This window comes from Lepidochelys kempii, chromosome 8 (assembly GCF_965140285.1).
Source record: "Lepidochelys kempii isolate rLepKem1 chromosome 8, rLepKem1.hap1, whole genome shotgun sequence".
Classification (NCBI taxonomy): Eukaryota; Metazoa; Chordata; order Testudines; family Cheloniidae; genus Lepidochelys; species Lepidochelys kempii.
The window spans coordinates 35359853-35375304 of NC_136387.1; the positions used below are offsets into that span (position 1 = coordinate 35359853).

At 47.9% G+C, this 15452-nt stretch overlaps 1 protein-coding gene across 3 annotated transcripts in view; it reads right to left on the bottom strand.

Annotated features, from left to right (window-relative positions):
• The window catches only part of ECSCR (endothelial cell surface expressed chemotaxis and apoptosis regulator), a 48812-nt gene extending 34611 nt beyond the window's left edge, over window positions 1-14201 (bottom strand). For all 3 annotated transcript variants that reach the window (XM_073356028.1, XM_073356029.1, XM_073356027.1), the window contains exon 1: window positions 14106-14201. In XM_073356028.1, the coding sequence (XP_073212129.1) occupies window positions 14106-14163 (58 nt within the window). In that variant the 5' untranslated portion in view covers window positions 14164-14201. The remainder of the gene's footprint in view (window positions 1-14105) is intronic.
• Window positions 14202-15452: the final 1251 nt, after the last annotated feature.

Genomic DNA, 15452 nt, shown 5'->3' on the forward strand with positions numbered 1-15452 from the left:
TCATGAGGACAACACAGAGAGGACTGTTGCATGTGCTTCAAGGACACTAAGTAATGCTGAGAGAAAATATTCTACAGTTGAAAAAGAAGCACTTGCTTGTGTCTGGGCTACTGAAAAATGGAGAACTTACCTGTGGGGCCACACATTCAAGTTGCGCACAGACCACAGCCCTTTGATGACATTGCTCACTACTAAAGGACTGGGAAGAGCAGGATATTGTTTTGCTAGATGGTCTGCAAGACTACTCTTTCAATTATGAACTGGAATATAAGCCTGGAAACCAAAATGTCGTAGCTGATTGCCTTTTTCACCTGTCTTTGCCTTCACCAGATGGTCCACCGGAGGATGAGGATGTAGTAGCTGCGCTTATTACAAGCACTCTTACTGCAGTTACAAAAGAACAATTTCAAGCTGCTTGTTCAGCGTGTCCAATTCAACAAAAACGACAGGAATTTCTGACAAAGAGATGGCCCAGTAACCCTAAACACCTTGACCCAGTTTTGCGGCCTTATTTTAGGGTTTGGGATGAATTTTCTTTGCTTGATGGCTGTGTGCTATGAGGTATACACTGGTGACTTGTGCCAGAAGAATTACAGTCAAAACTCATACACCTGGCACATGATACTCATCAAGGAAGTGTCAGAACCAAACAACGACTATGGGATCTGTATTGGTGGCCAATGTACCCTTCCATTGTGACACGTACCCTTCCATTACAGCCTGTTCCTCTTCCTGAATCTGCATGGGAAAAAGTGGTGATTGACATTAACGGACCCTTTGATGCTGCTCCAAGATAGCTCAGTGGTTTGAGCATTGGCCTGCTAAACCCAGGGTTGTGAGTTCAATCCTTGAGGGGGCCATTTAGGGATCTGGGGCAAAAATTGGGGATTGGTCCTGCTTTGAGCAGGGGGTTGGGCTAGATGACCTCCTGAGGTCCCTTCCAACCCTGATATTCTATGAAGTGACTGCTGTTATGCCATCACTTTAATAGACTATTTCAGTAAATGGCCTGAGGTAGTGTTTACATTGCAAATCTCTTCTGCTACAGTAATTAAGTTCCTCTCTCCAGTTTTTAGCAGGGAAGGTAACCCCAAAGAACTGGTTTCAGATAATGGTAGTCAATTTACTTCCCTGGAGTTTGAAACTTTTCTAGCAGAGGGGAACATTTTACACAGAAGGTCATCCCTATATTACCCTCAAGCCAATGGGGAAATCAAACAGTTTAACAGAAGTTTGAAAGAGAGTTTGCAAACGGCTAAACTGGAAGGGTGATTGTGTATAACCTTCACTACTGATTTCTTGCAGGCATACTGAGCTACACAACATGCCACAATGCAAAGATCACCTGCAGAGTTACTGCATGGGAAACAGATGAATACTAAACTGAACATTGCTGGATTGTTAAAGGCATGACCTGATGCCCCAATCGAGGATGATGTGAGAAAAACAGTTGAACAGAACCAAGCAAAGTAGAAGGCTTTCACAGACAAGCGGTAGGCTGCTAAGGAACCAAAGTTTGAGTGTGGTTCCTTTGTTAGAATACGAAAATCTGGAATTTTACATAAAGGGGACCATAAATTCACAGCTCCTCTTAAAATCAGAGAAGAAGGGACTTTACATCCCTTCTGATGGGCAGGTATGGAATGCTTCTTATCTTGCACCTGCCTATGCACCAAGAGGAGATTAGGCGAACACCCAGTCTGCATTGGATGACTTCACCGTAGTATCAACACAACAAGACATTATACTGGAACCAGGGCTTGAGAGACTGCCTGTCAGACCCAGACGACCACCTGTCTGGACTAGAGACTATGTTATGTAGTATCTACAGTGTTTTCAGTGTAATATTTCTGCCAACAGTATAGTGTCTTGTTTCATATTTGTTCCTGTGATTAGAACAAGAATGTTTATTTTATTGGGAGAGTTTCTTAAGAGAGGAGGGAATGTGGTGTTTAGATGCTGCTTGTAATTATTAGAACTGGGAGCACGGGCTGTTGGGAGTCTGAAAGGACAGAAGACAGGAAGCGGGGAGGGGGAAGTTGAGGAGGCGGAGTGAGAGCTACCGAGGGTGCAGCAGCAGCTTGGTAAAGAGGTTTCCACTTTAAAAATAAAGTCCTGTTGAAGTTTGTTAGTGCCTTGCCTGGTTGCTACAACACTTTCTAAATTATTTAGCCACTTAAGTGACCCAATTTTCAAAAATGTTGATATGCACTCCTTGGGTGAAACATAGCGGATCTTTCTAAACAGCACACAGTAACAGTAAAGAACAGTTTATGATGGCAATGAGGGAAAATCCTCTCTCTCATTGAAGCTGCAGGTGGAGATTCTGCTAAGTAGAATTTAATTTGATGGGTGGAATCCTGTATATAATTTTTGTAGTTAATATCTGTCACAGCAAGTGAAACCACATGCAGGATCTTAGACTTTGGGGACCATATTGTTTTAAGTTTATATATCACTGAGGGCCATGGATTGTAGGCAACTCCACGGTGGTTAAGCACTGGAATAAATTGCCCAGGGAGATTGTGGAATCTCCATCACTGGAGATTTTTTAAGAGCAGGTTAGACAAACACCTGTCAGGGATGGTCTAAATCAGTGGTTGTCACTTTTTTTCCTGCGGACCACTTAATGATCTTTCCAAATGTTTGTATCGTTAGCTAACTATTGTCATGCACTTTGGATAAAAGTGCTATATAAAAAAAAAAATTTCTTTGTCCTACAAATAAAAGCACACAACTCATATTTTAATATCAGTAGTGTTATTTTTCTAAAGTGATGGATGTGCCCTCTCTCCCCCACCACAGCAGCCACAGAGATGAGGCTGGGAAGGAGGGCCGTCTCTCCCTGGCAGCCACAGCCCTGGAGCTGGGGAAAGTCGCCTCTTTCTCTGGCTGCCGCAGCCTGGCATGTCCCAAATTCCCCCCACCCACTCTTCTCACCCCACTGCCCCCTCCCACCTATCCCTTATTCCCCCAAGGCCACCACCTCACTGTACATGTGCATCTTCTCCATGCGTGGCTCCATTAATGAGGTGGGTGGCCCTTCATTCTCTTGTATACAGCCGCGCACCTCAGAGAGAGCCATCTGCGGATCACCTGAAGGGAGCTCGTGGACCACTGGTGGTCCACAGACCACAGTTTGAGAACCTCTGGTCTAGATAATACTTAGTCCTGCCACGAGTGCAGGGGACTGGACTAGCTGACCTCTCGAGGTCCCTCCTAGTCCTATAATTCTATGGGAAGGAGGGCTACCACAGCTCCTCCAGGCATTAAACAGAATGGGAGCTGATTGCAGGAATCATTCAGGCTGTAAACAACTTCAGAGAAGTACAGTCAGCTGGGGGAGCTTGCAGAGACTAGTTCATACTGGGGTTTCAGAGACAAGCAGAGAAAAGAATTTTTTCTATACACAGCCTGAGTTTAAACTGATCCAGCTCCGGGGCAGCCTGAACCCCAAACCCCTCATCCCCAGCCCGCACCCCCAGCTGGAGCCCTCACCCCCCACACCTTAACCCTCTGCCCCATCCCTGAGACCCCTCCCACACGCCAAACCCTTCAGCCCCATCCCTGCCACACATCAGCTCCATATTGGTGCACATAACAAAATTCATTCTGCACATGGATAGGAAAAATTAGAGGCAATGACTGCCTAGGAAGTAGTACTGCAGAAAGGATCTGCGGGTTTATGATCCACTAGAACTAAATAGGAGTCAACAATGTAATCGTGTTGTGCAAAAGAAAAAAAAAGTGAGCATCATTCTGGGTTGTATTCGCAGGAATGTTTTAAGTAAGACACGAGATGTAATTCTTCCGCTCTATGCCGCGCTGATAAGGCCTCAGCTGGAGTACTGTGTCTTGTTCTGGGCACCATACTGTGGAAAGATGTGGACGAATTGGGGAAAGTCCACAGGACAGCAACAACAACAAAAAAAAAGATTAAAGGTCTAGAAAGCCTGACCTACAAGAAAAGATTGGGGAAAAAAAAATGGGTTGTTCAGTCTGGAGAGGAGAAGACTGAGGGGGGTCACGATAACAGTCTTCAAGTACATAAAAGTTGTTATAAAGAGACGGGTGCTAAGTTATTCTTCTTATCCACTGAGAAGAAGACACGAAGCAATGGGCTTAAATTGCAGCAAGGGAGATTCAGGTTAGACATTAGGAAAATCTTCCTGTCAGGGTAAAAAGAAAAGGAGGACTTGTGGCACCTTAGAGACTCTAAGACCTTAGAGTCTCTAAGGTGCCACAAGTCCTCCTTTTCTTTTTGCGAATACAGACTAACACGGCTGCTACTCTGAAACCTGTCAGGGTAGTTAAGCTCCGGAACAAATTGCCCAGGGAGGTTGTGGAATCTCCATCACTGGAGCTTTTTAAGAATAGGTTAGACAAACATCTGTCATGAATGTTCTACTTAGTCCTGCCTCAGTGCAGGGGACTGGACTAATGACCTGTCGAGGTCCCTTCCAGTCCTACCTTTCTACGGTTCTACACACATCGTAAGAGAAAGTGCTAGCCCCAAGGAGTCTGCCATCTAACGCAGAACGTGCGGAGGAGAAAGGAAGAAGTATTGTCCCCAGTTCCCAGACAGGGGGCTGAGACCTAGAGAGATCAAGTGACTCGCCCAAGGTCACACAGTAAGTTGACAGCAGAGGCAAGAATTGAGCCCTGATCTCCTGAGTCCCAATCAAGAGCTTTAACCACAACTCCATGTTCCTAGCAGTGGGCTGGTTGGTTCTCATTTGTTCACTACTCACTGGGTTTGCTTTCTAGCTGCTCATACTGGAGACAGATCAGTGTTCTATGGGAAGTCAATTAAAAACCATTTGACTCTTAAAAAAAAAAAAAAGAAGAAAAAAAAAAAGCAGCAAGCCGAAAGCCAAACAATGCGGGGAAGTGGCACGTGTGGGACGGGACAGTCATGTTACGGTATTTGTTTAATCCTGTTTTGCCAATTCCATTGAGTCAAGTAGCTAGCAGTGAATCATGGGCATGTGCTTCCCTCCAGCGCCAACCTCAAGTCTGGGCCTAGGAGAGCTGCCTCCTGCGTTTGTCCGCCCCATGCCAACATTCCTTAACATTGTCAGCTGTCCAAGCAAAACAGATCCGTTCTGTGAAGCAGTGTCCTCAGAATAGGTCCCTGACTGCTGCCAGGAGATCCCCTGCCCTACTAGTGCTTCCAGTTTCCTAAGGACACCTCTGTTTGGAAAATGGTGTGTTTGCTCTAGGTTTCCATGGCAGTGGTGCTCTCGGCCTCTTGGGTCTGTCTGGGATTGGCCTGGGGAAGGATCTGCTGCTTGCCATGCTTGAGTGAAATAGGCTGAGAAAAACTTCTGTTCAGGCTGGGACCAGAAACCCACTGCAGGCTCCCAGCCTAGCTAGCTGATGGCTATTGTCTAACCCAAGCGTTATCCACGAACAGAGCTATCGTGCAGGGTTCTGACACTGTTCACTCCGAAAAGGGTGCATTTCTAGCTAATAAGATTCCAGGATTGTCACCTGTCTATGTGTCATTCTGAAGTCTGGACTGTCTGTTGACTCAGGGTGAAGCGATAGAACGGGTACAAGCATGTCTGAGAGCACTCTTTGTTCAGATTATCCCCAGGGTCAATCACCAGGATTTCATGGTCTGGTACGGTCCAGTTTTTAAGTTCTCAGCCATTTTGACTTTATGAATTACACCTTTGCAGTGTACAGTTGCAGCAAGGCATGTATCTAGGCTGTGCCAAGAGTCCTAGACCGTTGTCAAGTATCAGGGAGTAGCTGTGTTAGTCTGTATCCACAAAAACAACAAGGAGTCCAGTGGCACCTTAAAGACTAACAGATTTATTTGGGCATAAGCTTTCATGGGTAAAAAACCATGCATCTGAAGAAGTGGGTTTTTTATCCATGAAAGCTTATGCCCAAATAAATCTGTTAGTCTTTAAGGTGCCACCACACTCCTTGTTGTTTTTCTAGACTCTTGTGATATTAGAGGTACTCAACCAATCAGCCTCTTTACTCTACGGCTAATTTTCATGCAACAGTTTCATTGGTTCTATGAGGGAGACTGCACACATGATGGATTACTTGGCCCAGTTGCTACACCAGTGCAATAATACAGGTTTTCAGCTACTAGTTATTTTGTACAAAACTTTCTCTTTGTACTGCACTTTTAAATTTCAAAGGAGTCTGCTGGCATCAGGGCTGGCTGCCATTTTGTTCTCAGAGCTGCTGCAGCATGTTACAGGGAAAACATACATTGTGCTCTCTCCTGGAGACTTGCGTTTGTTTTTTTCCCCTCATTTTATTTTGCCTGGCCCGGCATTAACTCCCACCCTTAGGGTTAGGGTTTGGGTTTGGGCAGGGAGATGGTGCGGGGTGGATTTTTGTAATTCCAATTCCTTTCCCTTACATTTCTTGAGCACCCTGTTCTTCCTGGCCAAAGCTGAGGGAGGAAGGGAAAGTATCTGATGAAGCAGGCCTGTCTGAACTCATCCATTTCACTCCCTGGGAAGTTGTGTAAACACTTTCACCGGCTTCCATCTGAGAGCAGCCTCAGTCTGCCTGCACTAAGGAATGTGCTGGGACATAGCTGTGCTGTGGTCCCTTACATCGGGATTAGGCAAAGGCAGGAGGAAGGGGGAGAAGGCAGGGGGCAAGTCCAGTCATCCAGGTTACTAGCTTCCTGTTCCACATCACGGAGACAAAGGATTCACTGTCCCCTTCCCCAGGCTCACCTTACGGCTGCTGCTGGGGTGGGGGCACACACTGCTCCTACTGTTCAGGCTGGCTGGTCTGCAAGGCTGCCAGGCCTCTTTGCTTCCTGCTGCTTGGCCTGCCTGGGGAGTACGATGAATGCGCTGCCCATGAGAAGCCAAGTGTCAGCGCACAGGTGGCTCATGCAAAGTTCCACCCAGCTCTCTAACCCAAAAGTTCAATCCAGGCCTTTCAAGTACTGTCCAGAGGTGCCTTTGCCAGCCAGCACCCTCTCACCACAGTGCACACACATCATCACAGTGACCCTGCCTCAGTTTCCCACACCCCACCCACAATCATTTGTCTCCATGCCAGAGGAGATTCCTCTTATGACTGCAGCCAGGTTATTTATAGTCTCTCCCCTTCCGGGGCAGTAAGAAGTCTGATACACTGGAGCCCAATAATCTCAGGCCCCTGCAGTGTCCTCTGGATTTTACTATCCCCTTTGCTGGGGGTGTGCTGGCAAGGGAATCCCCCCCCCCCCGAGTTCCAGTCCCAGGACCCTACGTTAAGAAGCTGGGACCAGCTCCCCACAATTCCTTGCTGCCTCCCATCTCCCCTCTCGCATAGGCCCTTTGCAGACTCACATTCTCTGATTCTCCCCTGGTGAGGGTCTGACTTCCTGCCAGGTTGTTGCTCAGGGTGGCTCCTCTCTGTACCTTGGGTCTCTAGTAGCCTGCCCTCTCCTCTGAGTTGCAGCCTCTTATCCCCCAGCTGGATATGTCTAACCTGCCCGTTAACCCCTTAGTTCCTGTGGTAGGATGGGTCTGTACACCCCTGACAGATGGTGTAAACATAAACATAAAATGGGCTAAACATTCCAGTTACTGGGTCTGTAATTCACAGCCATTAGCTTTAGGGCCACACAACCCCAAGAAAGTGATCTATGATTTCTCCTGTTGCTTGAGGACCTTTGCTCCTGTGGATGTCACTCCAGTAGCAGCCAGTTCCGTGCCCCAGTCTGCATCTCTAGCACATGTGCAATGGTAGAGTCCCAGGGCTCTGCAGGCCACGCTTGTTTCTTGTCAAGATGGGCCTGGACCAGTCCCCCAGCCTGGAAACCCCCAGACTCTGGGGAATCTTGGATGAGAATTCTTATTGTGACATTCCATGCCTCTTCCTTCACTGCTACTGGATCAGGGCGCCCCAGTCACTTGACTGCCCCACACAGTTGCTGGGTCTAATCCAAAAATAAAACTATTCACCAGAACATCAGTGTAAAGATGGAAGCACCCCCCTAAACGCAGGAGCTGAGCAGTGCATCAAACCCTACAACTAGCCACGTGGCTGCCCGGCGAGGTATAGGGCTGGAGGCCAGGTGGCCAAGTGCTTGAAAAGTGTGGTCATCTCACAACTACTGCAAGACGCAGTCTGGTGTACCAAGCACCCGCAGCCTTCCTAGGCTAGAGATGCTAGACAGAGATGCAGATGGACCTGGAAAGGCCACGTGCTCTCCCTTGGTCAAAGCACTATCTAGCTAGAGGAAACAATCCTGCACTGGAGATGAGATCTAAGAGATCTCTGCCACTCTTGTGTTCTCGGCTCTGATCCCTGAATGTCACCATGTTGTCCTTAACCTTGAAGACTACCACAGGCATGTGGTGCTCAGACACTAGGCTGGATTTAACCCCTCTGCCAAGCCATCTGTGTGTGCCCTTAGTGCATACCCTGCAGGTTATTGCCAGCAAGGCTCCAGCCAGGACCCTCCTAGTTCATAAGCAGCAGCTCTACCACATGAGCCAAAGGGGCGGGGGGTCCATCTCACCAAGACAGCAGCAGCCGAGTTAAGCTTGTCCCAGCCAGTCTCTTGCATGGTTTACAGCAGAGGTGGGCAACCTACGGCGTGCGGACCATATCCAGCCCGCGGAACCATCCTGCCCGGCCCCTGAGCTCCCAGCTGGGGAGGCTAGCCCCAGCCCCTCCCCTGCTGTCCCAGCTCGCCATGCCGCCAGCGCTCTGGGCAGCACGGTGGCATGGCTGGCTGTGGCCGGGCAGCACGGCTGCCAGTCTTGCCGCTCTGAGTGGTATGGTAAAGGTGTGGGGAGCTGTGGGGTTGGATAAGGTGCAAGGACACCCGGGGGGGCAGTCAGGGGAGAGGGAGCGGGGGGGGGTTGAATAGGGGCTGGGGTCCCGGGGGGGGTGGTTAGGGGTGGCGGTTCCCAGGATGGGGAAGTCAGGGGATAAACACCAGGGGCCATTGGATGGGTCAGGGGACAGGGAACAGGGTGGGTTGGATAGGCATGGGAGTCCAGGGGTGTGGATAGGGATTGGGACAGTCAGGGGACAGGGGGGCTTGGAAAGGGGGTGGGGTCCCAGGGGAGCGGTTGGAGTGGGGAGTCCTCGGAGGGGGCGGTCAGGGGACAAGGAGCAGGGGGGATTGGATGGGTTGGGGATCCTGAGGGGGGCAGTAAGTGGGAGGGGCAGGGGCCAGGCTGTTTGGGGAGGCACAGCCTTCCCTACCCGGCCCTCCATACAGTTTTGCAACTCCAATGTGGCCTCAGGCCACAAAGTTTGTCCACCCGTGGTTTACAGCCAGCAAATCTTAGAGGTTGGACCACCTGGCCCTGAGGCTAAGCCTCAGCAGTGATGCCTCTTGCTTATGGTGTGTACAGGACATAGTCCTTCTGCCAGCTCCGGGCTTGGGGTTACAGCAAAGATCCACTTTCAAAGCAGAGATGTGCTGGTATTCAGTTACTGGAACTATTTCCCGTAAGGACACCTGCTGCTGACTCAGCTACCGTGACACAACAGGATTCCTGGATGCACAGCCTGCAGGTCGTTGCTAACAGTTTTCAGAAGTTCCCTGAAGAGTCCTCTGGGGAACTTGAAGCATGTACTGTAATGATGTGTGGGCGGGAGCTAGACTAGTTCAGGAAGATCTGCTTAGTAAGCAAAGTTTTTGAAAGGTGGTTCTCCTGGGATCCTCCTGTTTTTCACCCTCCCCCTTCCTTCTACGCGTCAGACTGGCCTGGCTTTTTTGATCAAGGAGTGGAGGAGGATCTTGCTGTGTTGGTCAAAGGGGGTGGCTGTCAGGGCTGGGTTGTGGACAGCCAGACATAGTGGTTGGAGCTGGAGTCCAAAGTTGGGAGTCAGCTGGCTCAGAATACTGGGAGGTCAGAAGCCGAAGAGAGACTGGAGATCAGAACTACAAGTCGGTAACCAGAGTCAAACTGAGTTGGGATACCAGGGGGTCAGAGGCAGGAGACAAACCAGAGATCAGACCCATAAGTCAGAGGTTCAGAGCCAAGGCAGGTCAGGATGCCAGGAAGTCAAGCCGGGGAAGCAGGAGCAGGAGGCACAAGGTACACAGTCCAGAGTAGGGTGGATTGGTCCTGCTTTGAGCAGGGATTGGGTTAGCTGGGGATTGGTCCTGCTTTGAGCAGGGATTGGGTTAGTTGGGGATTGGTCCTGCTTTGAGCAGGGGGTTGGACTAGATGACCTCCCGAGGTCCCTTCCAACCCTGATATTCTATGATTCTATGATCCCAGTTGTTCTGACAGCTTTCCATTCCTGTTGCTGGCTTAAATAGGGCCAGCAGTCCAATGGCTGCTCTGGGACTCTGCCAAGGGGGTATCAGGGGCGGAGCCTCAAACTGGGGCTGGGCTTCATGGGTCCCAGGTCAGCAGGCTGCCAAGTGGAGGGTTGCAGCGTGGCTGCTCCTGTGGACTCACGTTCGAGGCCTGTGGGTCATGATGATGGCCAGGGAATAACCCTGGGAGCTCCCACCCAGGGAGGCAGAGAAGGCCTCTGCAGCAGCTTTGGAGAGCAACAGCTGGGATCTGAATGTGGTCCCCCTTGGCAGTGCAGTGAGCTAAGGCACCTGCCAGTGGGACACTATACTATGAGCCGGGCTGTGATTCCCCTGGCGCATACACAGACATACTCGCACGAACTCTCAGTGCGCCAGCCAGTGTAGCTGCTAGAGTTACCACCTTTGAAATGCACCCACCCGCAAGTCAGGCCCGCCACAACCCCAACCACAAGGCAACTCTGTGATCCCCGCCCTTTCAACAGCCACTTATAGTTTCTAGAGAGATCTTATATATAGACGAGACTGGTAACATTGCACGTCTCCTCACTCTCCTGTGACTCAAACCCTCTCTCACACACCTGCACCGTGCGCTTGCGTGTTGGTGGGCAGCCAGCTGCTGTATTTTCAACAGTTTAGATCTGTTATCACTTAAACTACAGAAGTGGGAACACTGCAGCACCTTTAGCTGGATATAGACACTTTGAACATTCGATACCCCAGTGCATTGTGATAATAATGTAAATCTCTAGACCCACGGAAAAGAAAACCTGGCAGATTAAATTATTTTTCTGGTAACTGGCAAATCCATAAAAAAATGGCCAGGCTGGTCAAATACCAGCCACGTGGTAACCCTACTAGCTGCAGGAGGAAGGGTGGCAGGAGCAGAGGCATGGCTGAGCCATGCCAAGTACAAACATGGTAAAACCAGTTGATACCTACTTGGCATGGTACAAACTATTTTACCTTTTGTCCCTGGACCTTATTGCTGCCACCACCAAGCGTCTAACAAATATAACAGGGAAAGAGCCTGCTTGGAAACGTCTTTCCCCCCTCAAAATCCACCCAAGCCCTACACCCCCTTTCCTGGGGAAGGCTTGATAAAAATCCTCACCAATTTGCATAGGTGAGCACAGACCCAAACCCTTGGATCTTAAGAACAATGAAAAAGCAATCAGGTTCTTAAGAAGAATTTTAGTTAAAGAAAAAGTAAAAGAATCACCTCTGTAAAATCAGGATGGTAAATACCTTACAGGGTAATCAGATTCAAAACAGAGAATCCCTCTAGGCAAAACCTTAAGTTACAAAAAGACACAAAAACAGGAATATACATTCCATCCAGCACAACTTATTTTATCAGCCATTTAAACAAAACAGAATCTAACGCATCTCTAACTAGATTGCTTACTAACTCTTTACAGGAGTTCTGACCTGCATTCTTGCTCTGGTCCCGGCAAAAGCATCACACAGACAGAGAGAACCTTTGTTTACCCCCCTCCAGCTTTGAAAGTATCTTGTCTCCTCATTGGTCATTTTGGTCAGGTGCCAGCAAGGTTGTCTTAGCTTCTTAACCCTTTATAGGTGAAAGGGTTTTTCCTTTGGCCAGGAGGGATTTAAAAGGTGTTTACCCTTCCCTTTATATTTATGACAACTGCTATTTACACCCACGCTAGCTCGATGAGAACTAGCACAAATATGTCTATGTACACGAGAAGGGGAACCACAGCCCTAGGTTGTAGTGTAGACATAGCCTAAAACTAGCTTTAACTCCTCCTGTCCCCCACACTGCTCCCTTGGCCAGCAACATATTGTTCCCCAGACTGTTCAGCCCAGTTTGCAATGGCCCATGCAATGGGGTTGCCACCATTTCTCCTCAGGAGCATAGGCCACCATCTAATACATTTCACTGCTAGGAATTTTTTCCTGATCTTCTTTCACGTCCTCCCAGGACTTTTTAGTTATATACTCTTGTGACATGCTAAGCACAGTCTCTCTCCCCATGGTATTCCCACCCTCCTATACTGGTACATACAGCTCTTCTGTGGTATCTTTGTTTCAAAAGCAGAACTGAGCTGCCCCCTGCAAGCTGATGAGTATCTGATGACAAACAGCACTGCTCTCAGTCCTCTGCCATTTGCGCTAAGCCTCATATAGCCGTCACACAGAGACCCTTTCACCAGCTGCGAGGGAACTGAAATAAAGTGCAGCACACACATCCGTATGAATTTGCTCTGAAATTAAAACTGACAAGCCGGAAGAGTTACATTCTGAACGGTCATATCAATGGAAGAATAACAGAGTGAGACAAAATATGCCAACATATTAAATGGCCGGCTGCTGACCAGAGGCCGTAACTGAATCCTACAGTAAACCCTACAAACTTAAAATGAGTGTACTCGTTAAACAGACAAAGGGAAACCAGCACAGAGATTTACCTAAGGTGACAGGAGTAGAACTCAGGTGTCCTGACTTAATTGAGGCCCCTACCTACTCGGCCAGAGTGCCTCCCAACACGGTGGATAAGCCCGGGGAGGTAGTCCAAGAATACAGGCCTTCTGGAGAGAAGTAAACAGGCAGGTGGATTTGAGTTTAAATACCAGCCAAGGGATCCAAAATGCAGCTGGAGAGCTGGGTGACACGGCAGGTCTGTCAAGCCACAGGAGAGGTTTCTGTGGAATAACCAGCATTGTTGCTGAGAGGCCAACTTCTCCAGAACTGCTAGAAAGCTTAATAGCATACTAAGGAACCCCTCTAATTCGGTTAAAATCATTTACCTAGTTACTGGGCAAAAATCCCTTCTTCCCCTGAAGCCAGGGGTGTTACATCTGGGATGAATTTGGTCTAGTCATCATCTGGATATAATTTCAAAGACATAGGCTCTTGCTCCTGAGAATGACATGATAAATGAACAGCTAGCAACTGAAGAGTCAATAGCATTATTCTGTGTGACCTGCACAGGCTTATTCTCGGCTTTCTGATCTGCATGCTGTAAACCCTATTCTCACCACACTGCAATTCCTCGGCCTCATGGACAACTTTTCATATGGTTTCGTTATATAAGGAAAACCTCTCATCCAAAAAATGCAGGAAGAGTTTGTTTTTTTTTATTATAGAAACAGCAGTAAGTAACTTTGCAGTCCCTTCTACTGCCTCCAGTTAAATAGAGAAACAAACACAGCTACTCCACACTCTGTCAATACAACACACGCCCCGCTTGCCTACAACAAAGGGAAAAGCAGCAGGCCACACTTCAAAACATTAATCGCTGACTCTGGATTAACACTTGCTCTGCCCCTGCATCCAAACATCAGGTGTTAACAAACAGTTAAAATCTGGAATATTAAATCTCTGTCTGCTTCCAAAACTTCAGTTGGATAAGGATGGGGATTCATGTTCTTATTTCAGTGTTTTGTCCACAGCCCTACATTATTTGTATTTACAGCTACAGGAAATGAACAATCAAGAGGAAGGGGCAAAATACTTTACAGGACAATAATATTTTGCACATTTCAAAATGCAGTAGTTCTAGCAACTATCTCTATACCAAAGTGGTGTATTAAATACTATAAACCACCTCAATGTCCCTACGTTATCACAAGATAGGCGTTCTTTTATCCCAGTGTGATCCCTCTGAAATAAACTTTACAAGTGCTAACATGGCCAGATTTTCTAAAGAGCTGATCTCCCAATATAAGCACTTAAACAGATTCTGAGATTTTCAATTGGACCTGCTGGGGGTTGGGAACATTTGAAAAGACAGACACTTCTTGTAGCTGCCTAAATGGGAGCCAACCTCTTTTTAAAATCTGCCCCTCCCCTCTGCAGTGTGATTTAATTGCCTTACCTATAAAATGAACGCAGCCAAATACCCACAAGAGCAGATGGATATTCAGGGCCAGCATCTTCTCGGTAACTTGTGCCTGCACAGCCTGCTCTATCCATACTGTGAGTGAAAGAGGTGCGAGGAGAAATTTGCTGGCCTGGGTTGATTCTTTTGGAACTTCCTGTTAAATAATAGAAGGAAACAGACTGAATCCACAGGAGAGCTCATGCCATGGAACTCTGTTTTCGCCCATTATGGTTTAAAAGGATATGAGACATAGTTTACTGAATGCAAAGGAAACCTTGGCAGCATTTTTGTCAGGGAACTCTTCTCAGGCTGGAGGTGAACAGCAATAAATGTACACAGCGGGCCCAGTTTGCTGTGTGCTTACATAGCTTCTTTATGGTATCTATTTGTGTAACAACAATACCAGTGCTTTGGTGGTGTTACCTAGTGGGCTAAGCACAAGGTTAGCAGCCGGGAGGTCCTGTGTTCTAATCCTGCCTCTGACGTTAGCCTTGAGTAATTTACTTCTGCTGCTTATCTCAGAGGGTGACTGTGTATGGGAAAAGTGCCCATCATGGGTGCGAGCACCCACTGCTGGGGTAAAGGCTATTGTAGGAGAAAGTCTCCCCAACGATCCCCCACCTGAGGGTTATAAACTGTAATCAAGTCACCTCTTTGTCAAGTTAAATAGATTGAGTTCCTTGAGTCTGTCACTATAAAGCATGTTGTCTATTCCTTAATCATTCTCATGGCTCTTCTCTGAATCCTCCACAATTTATCAGCATCCTACTTGAACTGTGGGCACCAGAACTGGACATGGGATTCCAGCAGTGCCAAATACTAAGGTGAAAACCTCTGTGCTCCCGCTCGAGATTCCAGGATCACATTAGCCCTTTTGGCTACAGCGTAGCACTAGGAGCTCATATTCAGCTGATTATCTGCCAGGAAGCCCAAATGCTTTTCAGAGTCCCTGTGACGAGGACTCAATCCCCAGATGGCATGGTTCGTTGTCTGACCGGAGAGAGACAGGCAACACCAGCAAGGTCTGAACACAAAGCTCTTTATTGAGGAGTGCACACAACAATAGAGAGCAGCCCGTCTCCAAAGAGAACCAGCAGCCTCTAAGTAAAACTAATAGGTTTTTATAGACAGTTCCGTCGCGTCACAGATTTATTCATAAAGCAGTCCACCCCTCCCCTATGTTAGTTAAAATCCTCTCTCTTTATTATGCATGCACTTCTACCCCTTATTGTAGATAACTTTTAGCAAATTGTAATGCTTCACTAACTTTCTTATCGGTATGGGTGTCAACCAGGAGACAAGGAGTTAAGAACAGACATAACACTGAGGAAGTGAGCTGTA